Source organism: Triturus cristatus, chromosome 7 (genome assembly GCF_964204655.1).
Source record: "Triturus cristatus chromosome 7, aTriCri1.1, whole genome shotgun sequence".
Classification (NCBI taxonomy): Eukaryota; Metazoa; Chordata; class Amphibia; order Caudata; family Salamandridae; genus Triturus; species Triturus cristatus.
In genome coordinates this window covers 1,716,742,325-1,716,755,001 of record NC_140590.1, presented here as the reverse complement: position 1 = coordinate 1,716,755,001, position 12,677 = coordinate 1,716,742,325, and the positions used below count along the sequence as shown (strand labels likewise).

The 12,677-nt window shown below is 43.0% G+C and overlaps 1 protein-coding gene across 1 annotated transcript in view; it reads right to left on the bottom strand.

Moving 5' to 3' along the window:
• Positions 1-12,677, bottom strand: part of LOC146812868 (alpha-2-macroglobulin-like protein 1) — a 235,415-nt gene that overhangs the window by 33,463 nt on the left and 189,275 nt on the right. The window contains exons 21-25 of the mRNA XM_085619943.1: positions 12,285-12,406; positions 8,527-8,578; positions 6,910-6,996; positions 5,805-5,981; positions 2,877-2,958 (exon numbers count right to left, since the gene is read on the bottom strand). Coding sequence (XP_085476069.1) covers positions 2,877-2,958; positions 5,805-5,981; positions 6,910-6,996; positions 8,527-8,578; positions 12,285-12,406 — 520 coding nt within the window. The remainder of the gene's footprint in view (positions 1-2,876; positions 2,959-5,804; positions 5,982-6,909; positions 6,997-8,526; positions 8,579-12,284; positions 12,407-12,677) is intronic.

Below are 12,677 nucleotides of genomic sequence, written 5' to 3'. Positions count from 1 at the left end.
AAAGATGAAAAGGAACAGGAAGAAACAAGAGCGATGATCCTGGAGATTGGAAAAAAATGAGGCAAATGATGCCGCCAGGTGGGAAAGGGCGGCCTGTAGATGTTGGGACAGGATTGCAAAAGAACAGGCAAGAGGGGAGAAAAGGTGGTAAAGAGAATAGAAGGATGAGACAGCGATGAGCTGGAAGGGGATGTGGAGGCAAGGGAAGGTAGAATATAGGAAATGATATACTAGGTGACGATCTGAGAAAAGGGAAGGAGGCAAAGACCTGAAATAAAATGGTGTGTTATACCACAGTGGTTCCTCAATATGGATTTTAGCAGAGCTATCATGACATGATGAGTCTAGTGTCTGAGTTACCCTGTTCCCATGTTAAGGAGGATTGATGTACACAAACCAGCTGTCTGGAGAAGCTTGCAGGGCACTAGGAGACATAGTTTGTCAGATTACCACCTTTAACGAGCACTTACCTCACACCCAAGGCTTTAGGGAGTAGGTCTAGAGTGTGTTGAGATGACTATCAGATCACGTGTGCACTGTACTGTGAAACAGCTCATTGTTGTTAATTTATATATAGAAGGAAGAAGGACCGTGAATCCTAGTCGGTGCCCCATCCCACAAGCCGGAATCTCATATTCAAGAACTGGCTCCTGTCAGGGTAAAGATGCAGGGTCCAGTATTCCTAGCAATTCTGAGGGGCAAACACTGACTAGACAAACCTACTCAACAGGTACAGTTATGGGTGTAAATTTAGCAAAATTCCAGGCATAGCAGAAATGAAATGATGTACTCTTTACCTCCCCCCCAAGAAAAATACAGGGTCCGATTCAAAAAGGGGCTCCGCACTCGTGTCAGGGACCCCGCACTTGTGGGACTTCCACATTGCAGTTTCTCATTGCAGAGGTCCCACCCCCGACTGCAGGCCCACCTGCCCCGGCTGCGAGCCCCCCGCCCGCGAGCCCCCCGCCCCGATTGTGGGGCCTCCAACACAAGTGGGGAGGACCTTTGAGAATAAGGTCCAAAGTCTTGACACCTTGTCCTACTGTTAACCCCTCAACATGTGAGATGCTGGTGGACCTGCAGGGAGCAAACTACAGAAGTAAACAGGGATCTTACAGCTCTATATGTTATGTTTCTGCTGCTTTTATAACTTCTCATAACACGGGTAGCAATGGCAGTGCCAGGGGCATCATGTGCAAGCCAGGGATAGCAGTGTAAGCCCTGGCTACCCACAACAAGGGGCAGCAAAGGGGTTAGTGTTGTCGTTTGAAACCACACACCACAGTCCCTGCTCTTTTATAAGCATGTTAACTGCTTCTTCGAGGGAAGGCACCACGTCACAGGCAGAGGGTGAGATGGCAGCAGAGGGCATTGTAATGTGGAGCAGGAAATGAGGACACAATAATCAAGTACTGGAGTGGTTCAAATACCTATAAGGTTTTTAATATGTAATTATTCCACACCACATTTTCCCATGGGTCAGAGACAGGCGTGTAAGAAAGCTGGGACAGTTTCTATCACCTGATAAAGGAGGTGGCTTCTGAAATTGTGCCAAAAATGTGTTTCTGTTTCTCTTCCATGTCACCCAGCTACCCCATTGTCAGGCCAGCTCCATGTTTTTCTATTCTATAGCAAATACATTTTGTTTACCAAATTTGACCAATTACTGTTTTTTGTGTGTACGAAAAGAGAAGGGACAAATATAAAATATAAAAGTCTGGGCGTCATCATCCTTTCTAAAGTCACTACTCGTCATATCAGGTGCTAAGAAAATGGCGGAAGGACCTCCACTGGGGAAACAGGAACAGATGGGTGTGTGTGCAAGTGTCCCAAGTTATTTCCTTCAAACGTCTAATGTGTGGGTGGCCTTGAAGCTGTTTGCCAGGAGCCTTGGATATGGTGCAAGGGCGGGAGCAGGGCTGCCTCCACCCTGTCCATGTGGCTCTCTTTCCGGGTGTGTGAGTGTAAACAGTAAGGTGTTACTTATATCTTTCCAGGTGAGATTCAGCGTATGTATAGCACAACATTTGGGATCACCCCTCTAGCCTCCCCTTCTTCCCCTGTCCCCCTCTCCTTGCTAGAGGCTGTTTCAGAAGTTTGTGCCTTTCCTGGTGCACTTAGTGTAGGAAGTCAGCCATCTTAGCCGTTGTGTCATATGCAAAATACTGCTGTCCTTGAAAATTACTGCTTTATTCTTCTCTGTTCATTCACCAATCCTTTAATGTGTGATTCCTTGTGCTCTTATTCTTTCATGCATCCACGTTATTTATACATTCATTCTCAAACGTTCAAGCATTCATTTTCCCACACGTGTATGTTTCATCATCCTATCATCTATTACTTGCTAACACTCCTATCCACCCACCTATCCATTCTCTTCTTTCATTTAGGTCTCTTTACACACAGATTTATCAACTCTTCTCCCCTTCTCCCTGTACGTATTCAATGATACATGCATTCATCCATCCTAAAACAATCACTCACCGATTCAGTCATCAATTTCCCACTTGGATTCATTCTTCCATCTATCCAGATTCATATTTTCATTCACCTCATTGTTTTTTCACTGGATTCATGTGCAGTTCCATTGATTTATTCATCTCCCACCCATCCACCCATCAACCCATCAACCTTTCCATCCATCCATCCATCCATCCATCCATCCACCCATCAACCCATCAACCTTTCCATCCATCCATCCATCCATCCATCCATCCATCCATCACAAGTTGGGATTGAAACAGGAGCCACTCCTGACACAACAAATACTGACCATTTGTGAACAAAACTGGACACAGCTCTGAAAAAGGGCCCCCTCCATACACTTTCCTGGATCACATTTACAGGTAGGGATACAGTTGCACAGACACACGTACCAGGTGTTCCCCTCCTGATCGCTTTTGCCAAAGGCGCTGTAGGACCCATCCTCGTGCTTGTAGTTGAGCTGCCTCTGGTACCCTGCAGAAAAATAAATCAAGTGAGAGGCCCTATTTCTCATATAAATTTTTGGAAGGACATTTTTCTGCTTCCAGCAAGTGACATCACATCCCTAGTCATTGGAGGGTAAGGGCCTCAAAGCTGTTTGAGGGAGAATGTAAGGAAAGAAAAAAGGCAAGATGTTCTGAAGCATCTTGGGAATAAACAGCACGCAACGAGTGTCAGTCGAAGTAATTCTGTAGGTTGAGTCACCAAAGACAGCACACGACCATCCCGGCATCTCGCCCAGGCAGATTAACCGTCTGCCTCGGAAAGCCTCACCAGCAGCATCATCGTGGTGACATTCCACCAACATGAGGTTCTGTTGCAAACCCACAAAACAGAGGCATTCCACCTTTGTCCACACAGCGGACTTCAAGCCCAATTTTCAAGATGACCAATGTGTAACTGATGCCCTATAGTACTTAGTGGGCCCAATTCACAAAGCTGTTTGCATCTATGGGTCCGAACTACAGGTGCTTGATTCACCAGAGTAAGGTATTTTGCACCCACGCTCTTTCCCCCAAAGCATAGCCTCTTAACAATCTTTTTGATTCTCAGACTTGCATCCTTTCACAGCTCACATTTAAGGAACTTTTTCTTTCTTTTTCTGTGAGCGCTCCATGAGAGTGCATGTTTTTCTGGGATCTCTCAATCGTGTGCTGCTTCTTCTCCACCAAATCCCACAACCCCTGCTCCAGAGTGCTTCCTGCTGCTCTCTCTCTTCATTTGCTCTCTCCTTTGTGTGCTGTTTTTTCTTTGACTTGCCCTCTGAATCCCATTGTATTACTCCCTCCTTCCCCACCCTGTCCAGTGCTGCCTCCTCTTTGACTTTTTAATATTGTTTTTTTAATATTCTGCCCCTTCTGTTCCTCCCCTCATCTGCTGCCTGTTGCTTCCCTCCCACCACCACCTTCATGCTCCCTTCCATGTGATGTTATAGTTAGATGTTGAAATGAGAAAAGAATTAACATTCAAAAATATGGAAAAATACTAAAGTATGCCAGTTGGAATTTAGTTAATTTACTTTACTTACATTGTGCCCCATCAAGTACTGATTATTACCTCACACATTACCTGGAGACAGTGGTACTGAATAATTTGAACAATACTGTTCTTTAAGTTTAATGAGTGCTGTCATCAATGTTGTCATTTAACACGTAATGAGTGATGCAAATTATTATGTATGGGTAACTCACCTCCCATGGGCGATGATTGGATAATTCAGCAATGAGGGAGTGCCTGGAAAAGCCTGGGAGAACCAACAAACCTAAGAGTTTTTGGGTAGTCACAAAATTACTCCTCTGTAACCCATCCCTGCCCTGTAGACAGCCAGGGAGTTACTCCTATCTGGAGCAAGAATAAATTAATCCCACTGTGGGAAAATAACAAACACAAAATGTATAAGGATTTAAGGGAAAGGTCTCCTTCACAGAAAAAAAGGTGAAGATCAGGTGAACTTAGGTAAATATTCTGAAAAAGAGATATTGCTCCAGTCTTTGTGGACCGGAACTGGACAACCTGCAAAAATGTCATCAATAAAGGACAGAAACCTAGAATGCAACAATCAGGTGATATCAGGACTTTTATGTTTCATAATAGGTGTTACAATGTGGAGCTGGCCCAGAACATACACAAGGACTATGACAATGAAGTGATGAGTAGGGGGCGCATGCTATATAACAAGTAAAGAGTCTCCACGCGGGGTCCAGCTTCCGAGATAATGTTGAAAATAATGAGGCCAAATTGTGTGTTTCACATCTCAATTATTAATTAATTTGGCTTTAATCATACTTTTTATACGCAATTCTGAAAAGAAACTTATGAAATATTTGACATGCTTGTATGCAATGCCAGAAACATCAGATCCACCCAGGAGGCATTGAAGGGCTCACCTTTCCAATAAACCTTGGCTAAATGTTTGCACAATGGAGTATTTCTCAATGTAGGTTTCCTAGAAATTGGCTATAAAGTCAAACCTTTTAAAAGCAGTTTATGTAATTTTGGTATGCAATCTTACATAGCCTCCAATCATTGACAGATCTGTATAGCATTTGTATTCAAATCTACCTTCAAACTCTTTATGGATGAAGGCATATATTAAGAATGAGAATCTACTGTAAGGAGGCAGGAGGGGGATTGACACATTACAAAATCTCATACAATCTCTAGACTGCTTAGGCTCTCCTCCCCCTCAGGTTAGACAGATCCCACAAGCTCAGACACTAGAAGTTCAACTGGGGTTACTGTGACACTACAGGCAGCCAGCAGGCATGGCCATAAGACTACACCAATGTTACAGATTTTTGCTTCAGACAGCAGCACTGATGATATTTATCAATATAGATGAAGAAATGCCTCCATATAAAATATAAAAGAGCAGCGGAAGCATTCATTGCCGTCCAGCACCAAGGAAGAAGTATCAGCAAAAAGTGTCCCCAAGTTAGCAGGAATAATAACACAAATAAGTGTATCATAGACCCCTGGATAAGCAAACATTGTATTCCCAAAAGCAGCTTGAAATTTCCAGACAAAACTAATCTGCTTTCCCAAATAATGACCTTTTCATTTTGGGCAAACTGTAGTCCCCACAACAAAGTGTGTACACCCAATACCAACTGCATTTATTGAATGCATGGATTGGTTCCCTAAATAACAGCCTGTCCCTTTCTTTAAGGACTTGCATGCACCACTTCCACACCTGCTCAGCCTAGGGTCAGGAATACCTTCACCCAGGATGCCCACCCGAAGCAAAATAATGCCCAAGCCCTAGGAGATGCCCTTTACAGGAAGCAATGACACATTTATCTCAGCCATTCTGCACTCACCGCTCTTCAGGTACTCCTCTGCCTTTTGTTTAATCTCCGGTGTCATTTGATTGGTCCGTGTTAGGTACTGCATAATGTAGATATTTGGGGCAAACTTGACCATGTTCTGCTCGCCACAGCCATAGGGCATGGTCAGGAGTTTGTCGATGTTCTGCAGGGCAGTGCCCATGATGTCACCTATACAGAAAAAGGGCAATGCAGTGATGAGAATGGACACACACAAACAACAGCACTGAACACAAGCTCACAGTTATTAACATCAATGTAAAGGTTTAGTGGACAAACCTAAGGCAGTAATGATGTAATTTACTTCAATGTTTATGAGATTGGGGATGTGGAATGGAAACCATGGGTGGTACTATGAGGGGTATTGATTAAAGAAGGAGGGAACACATGCATCATAAAGAAAGGGGTTGAGAGGAATGAACAGAAGAGAGGAGAGAGGAAATGGGGAAAAAATGAAGAAGAAGGGGGCAAAAAACTGAAAACAGTGGAAAAGAGAGAAAGGGAGTGAAAGAGGAAACAATCAAGAGGGAAGAAGGGTGTGAAAGAGACAAAAATGTGGCAGTGAAGTGTGTGTGTGGTAATAGGGAATAAGAGTTAGATTAAAAAAAGGCAAACAGAAGGGAGTAAGGAAGGGAAAAGGAAGAATCAAAAGTGGAACGGCTGGCAAAAGGGGAAGAGGGAGTGTGGTAGGAAAAAGGAAAGAGTTGCATAAAGGCAAGAAAGGAAGGTGGCACTGAACCATTATCCAATGCAATGAGCCATGAAGAGATGCAGTGAGACATGAAACAAGGCGATGGGGAAAGAAATCAGTGTATCAGGAAATTCTCGACTAAGACATGAAGGGATGCAATGATGCATGCAGGAAGTGGGCCAGAAAATCAATGTGGATGTAGTGAAACACCAAGAGAATTTCTGACGTTGGAAGTGTTGCAACAAACTAATAATGCCTGTAATGAACCATGGAAGAATATATTGAATCATGCCTTTTTACAATGGTGGAATACAAGGATATAGGATATGATATAAGAAGACAGGAAGTGATTCAATAAACATAAAGCTCTGCAAAAAAGCAAGTCAAGATAAGGATAGTCTTTCCTACCCAGGGCCGATACATGTGCTCGCTCTGAATCCTTAAGAATGTTCTCCGGGAGCTTCAGAGAGACCACCTCTGATGCCTCACTGTCTCCTAGAGTAAAAACATCAAGAAACCGCAATATCATATCACCGGTAATGGCTAGAAACCTTAGAATTTAGAAACCTAACCCTATGTCTCTTCTTCCCATTGTGTTTCAATATAACAACTGCTCATTCGTAAAAGGCACTTCCCATACCAAGAAATCTCAATCTTAATTGCGCACTCAAAGATCAACAAAAGTCAGTGGAGTTTTGCTGGTGGGAAAGAAGTCTCAAGGGCCACAAAGACTGAAATGGGTCTCATCAGTGGATTATGGATCACATTTTGGGTTGTCTGTAACCACCATAAATTGTATTGGACATATTCATTGCTAGCAGTATCTTGCCAGGAAAGCGCCCCACTTTGTTCCCCACACTTTCATTCTTTTTACTGCCCCCTCAAAGATCCAGTCTTCTTGTTAGTTTGATACATATAGTGCGCAGCTGCTGCTGGTCATATCTGTTTTTACAGTCCAGATCCTTCACAATTTTGATTATTGATCTGCCCATCTTGAGCAAGAGTTTCAACTTTTCAGATTGCATTCCGTTCCAACTATTAAAACACTTACTCATCCATGAATCTGTGGGTTTGCTCTACCATTTGCCCCCACTCACTCATTTGCCCTCTAGCCTTCTCAGCCCAATCTTTGATAATTCCCTCTCATTAAACACAGAAACTGTGAGTAAAAGTAGCGGGCTAAAAAATGACAGGTTGGAATCCCACCCCTAGTTATTGCCAGACTATTTGCAAGCATTTCTCCCATCACCTTTTATGTGTTTTGATGTAATGCTCTAAATGGCCAAGGGTTTGCCTAGACATGAGTTCTGTGATCACTGTGCCACTGGAACCAAGATGCATCTGACTGAAGAGGCCCAACTAGCCCAAAACCGGTCTTGGATTGTGTGTGTTCCTGTTCGGAGAGGACCTGACCAGGCAGTCTGGGTTTGCAATGTTCCTTCTGGAGCAGGACCAAGGCTGATTTGTGTATGACTGGGTCTAATCTGAGGTGGCACAGTCGGTTAAAAAAGAAACAAATGATTTCCAGTAGTTAGGCTATTCCTTCCATCCTCTTTGTATGTTTGATGTCATGCCCTAAGTGGCCAAGTGGATGCTCAGGCGTGAGTCAACAAGTTGCCCCCGACTGAAGAGGCCCAAATATGTTGAAAAGGGCTTTGGTTGCCTGGGTTCCGGTTCAGAGAGAGCCTGGTTTGGCAGTTCGAGCTGAAATGTTTGTATTCGAACATGACCAAGGCGGATTTGCATATGGCTGGGTCTAAACTAAGGCAGCATAGTGGGCAGAAAACGATTGGTTGAAGCGCTGCCCAGGCATCTCTGAGTGGTTAGACTATTTGCAAGCTTTCCTCTCATCATCTTTTGGGTGTTTTACATTCCCTCTCAATAAGACAATCTCCGTTAATCTCATCCAGGGAGGAAACTGACCCCCTGCTGCATCTGAAGCACGCATGCCTTTTTATATCTTAGTTGGTTCCAGTGGTGACACTTCCACATGTCCCTCCCATAAAATGGCGGTCAGAGCTTTACCTTGTGCACAGAGGAGAGAGCTGTGAGCCTTCTCCTGCAGGACGCCACCGGGCTGAAAAGACAGAAGAGGAAACAATCAGAGAACTTCCAAGTAAGTTAGCACTTCAGAGACATACATAGCTGTTGGATCAAGTAAGGTACCACTGACTAACTGGCCCCCATCTTTGCTGCAGGGACCCGTATTACACCCTAATAGGGATGTGATGCCCCAGACAGACGCAAGGCCTCCATTAAGAGCCCTAGTATGACATCAGATTCCTGGAGTAAAGTTACAGCCAGAAGGCAGGTTACTGGAGTCTGAATGGAGTCTGGGTTCTCAGATTCTGCAGCAGCGTGATGTCAGGATTTTCAGAAGGATACTAATTTGACATCCGTTTTATAATGTGATATTACAGTCAGACTTAAGTGTCCTGAAACTGGCTATGAGGAAGGCATCATATTCCTAGAGTAATGCCAAATTCTGATATTATGTTCTTGGAGTAACATTTCAATCTCCTGCCATGCTCCTTAAGTGATGTCAAACTGAGTGAGTGAGTGAGTGAGTGAGTGAGTGAGTGAGTGAGTGAGTGAGTGAGTGAGTGAGTGAGTGAGTGAGTGAGTGAGTGAGTGAGTGAGTGAGTGAGTGGTAACAGTGCTAAATCCCACATGTTGACAGACCTAAGCAAACAATAATGACATATTGATTAACATGACACATAGCACTAGCTTTTTCCTCTCAGTATTTCTCTCTTTCCCTTGCTTTCTCTCTCTCTATCTCTCTCTCCTTTATTCTCTCTCTTTCCTTCCGTCTCTCACACTACTTCTTTATCTCTTCTTGATTTCCATGGCTAGAATATCCCAAAAGAACCATCCCATAAAGGAGGTAAAGGGTTACATAGTCATTTGAAAAACGAACTACTTTACTCAGGTGATAAATAAAAGAAACAGAGCAACACACTCTCTTTATTGTTGTTGTAACCAAGTAAAGACAAAGCGGTTTCATTTAAAATCAGAAACAAGTGTACACTTGTCTTGTAAATCACATTGAATGTAACTTCTGGTTTTATCGCTCCATCGTAATACTAACAGAATTTGGGAAGTCCAATAGTGTTAGACACCATTCTTGGATTATTATTGTGCATATTTTCAAGAGAGCTGTCAGATTGCATATAGATGCAGAGTGTTTTCAAAAGGAAAAGTGTCGGAGTCAGGACACAAAGTTTTCCGCACTCCACAGTCTAAAGTTTCCAAAGATTATAAGGCAACGCGTTTCAACCAACCGGCCTTCCTCACGACCTAGAAAACTTATAGTGAGTGCACAATTTCTTTATAAAATGTGCAATAAACAATAGACATGGCAAACGCCTATGTGAGTTTGGTTCTCATGACAGACATAGAAAAACATTTGTAAGTTTGATTAATTGCAGGTTATTATTGAATATATGCAGGTCACGTTTATGGCCACAAAAAAGAAAACAGAATCGTTCTCATAACATTGCCCGACCCTTCAACAAATAACACCAAGATATAAAAAATAAATATATATATATCTGTTTCCTAGCGTTACTATTTCTGAATGCTTTAAAAACTCATAAAAGCACTATTTTAGTTCTATTTAAAGCGCGTGCGCGCATCGTCTAGTTAGTCCTGTTTCACCGTAAAATAAAACAACAGGAAAAAGAAGGGGGAATCATGTGAAGCTGCAATGGATAGGAGAATTTGTTTCTTTGTTCGCGCGCTTACTGCCACCATGGCAGGTCACGTGCTCACAAAGCACATTCAACTTTTAGCAGCACAGAAAAGGACAGAGTGCAGGTTTGACAGCCAAGTGGCCCTTTCAATGGAAATGCAAGCAGACGAGAGCATCTGCCTAGTGGCAAAAAATCACACAAGTGTTCGCCACAACATGATGAATTGTGCGCCTTCACCCAACGTCTAGAAATAGAGATGACAACAGATCATACTATATAACAAAGGTCAAATAATGGCAGTAATATGCACCATTTTTGCAATACATATCCACCTCGAAACCTCTACAGCATCCCCAGCTTTGTAACCTTCCCCTGTTCTTCCCCAAATGTATTCTCAGTATGAGAAAGATACCCCACACCACAAAAAAGCACATCGTTTTTTTTTTCTAGTTCTATTGTTTATGGCATGTTTTATATGGAAATTGTGCACTATAAGGCCAGTTGGTTGAAACGCGTTGCCTATTAAATCTTTGGAAACTTTACGACTGTGGATGCAGAATATTTTGTGTCCCACCTCGGACACCTAGCCTTTTGAAAATACATAACGGGATTTGCATCAGTTTTTCTACACGGTCTCGCTTGGTGGAAGAGGCTTAGGGCCAGATGTACGACCCTTTTTTGCAGCTACAAACGGAAGATCCTTCTGTTTGCGACTGCAAAAAAAGGGTAATGGCATTTACAAATGCTATTTTGCTAGTCACTGACTCGCAAAATAGCATTTGCGACTCTTGCTATTAGGAAGGGGTGTCCCTTCCTAATAGCGAGTCGCCATGCCATGTACAATTGTTTTGCTACTGCATTTGCGGCTGCAAAACACTCGCAGTTTACCACCTACTTCAAGTAGGTGGTAAACCACTTGCAAACGGGAAGGGGTTCCCTGAGGACCCCTTCCCCTTTCTGAGTTTGTGAAAAAATATTTTTAAGGGCAGGGAGTGGTTCCAGGGACCACTGCCTGCCCTTAAAAAAGCTAAACTGAAAAGTTTAATTTTCCTTTTTTAAATACATCCTGTTTCACTTTAAGGAAAACGGGCTGCATTTAATAAAAAAACAAGACTGCTTTATTTAAAAGCAGTCTCAGACATGGTGGTCTGCTGACCCCAGCAGGCCACCATCCCTGGGAATGCTAGCCATTCCCAATGGGGGTCCAAATTGCGACCTACCTCATTAATATTCATGAGACATGCAATTTGAGACCCCATTAGGAATCGGAAACAGTGTCTGAGACACTGTTATACATCCCAATTTGCGATTTGCAAATTGGTGAGTCGTACATCTGGCCCTGGGGGCTACTTACAGGAACCTTATAGAAGCAAAATGTATCCAACTTAGACGCATAGCAAATCACCAACATCATTTCCTTTACTTCTAATTACATTCCATACTGCATCTAGATGATGGCTTTTTTGATGTAACAAAAACAATGTTCAAAGAAGGCCAACACTGTTGCTTTTGGATTTACAAATCCTTGCAATTAATTGTAAAATTTCACTGTGGGTATTAGTAAAACTAAATTCTTGGAACATTATTTTCTATACTTTCAAGACGGTGTCTACCATCTTACAGTAGACTGCGGGATGGAAAGAAAGAAAGCATGTGTCAGAAAAAGAGAAAAAAGACTAAGGAGCAGGTCATGCGCTCCCATTGAGTGCTAAAGCTCAAATGGAACAAAAAAGAATGAAAGAAAATCAGTTCCCTTAAGTCTGTGGTGGGAGGACACACTGAACCAATCAAAAAGCAGGATGAACCTGCTCCGGGGGCAAGACAACTGCAAGAACAGGGAGAAAGGCCATCATATCAGGAGGAGGGAATTGAAATAGACAAGAAAGCCATCAAATCATAACCAAAAGGCTGACCCACTTCACACTATTAAGTATACAATAACGTATTGGTCACAACACTACCTGCAACAGACAGCTAAAACTGTCTGTAGCAAGACCGCAACACTGTAAACAATGAAGAAGAAATGAAATAGAGTCCTATATGGCAAGGAAACAGCTGGAGGGAGTAATGACTCATGGGAACACTTACCTTGACAAGAATGGGTTTGATGATTGTGTCAATGCGCCCTTCAGTGGGTGTCACAGTGATCTCATTGCCGCATGCGTCTTTGGAGTCCAGAGCTTCCGTGGTGACCGTCAGGTTCACTTCACCTGAAAAGTGGGAGAGGACACTGGGTGAGATAGGCTGGCGAGGTGACGGGGAGTGGCAGGATCTACTGAGCAGATGAATAGAGAGAGAAAAAAATAAGTGGTCAATGAAAGAGGAGGAGGGATAACAGCAGGAGTAAAGTAGGCAAAAGAGGGTTGAAGTCAAGAAGGAGAGAAGAATGGAGCAAAGAGGTCAGGAATAAAATGGACTGTAGGGAAGAACATATGATGTCACTACTGATGTCAAAAGATGTATTTTGCAAAGCAGTGTGTT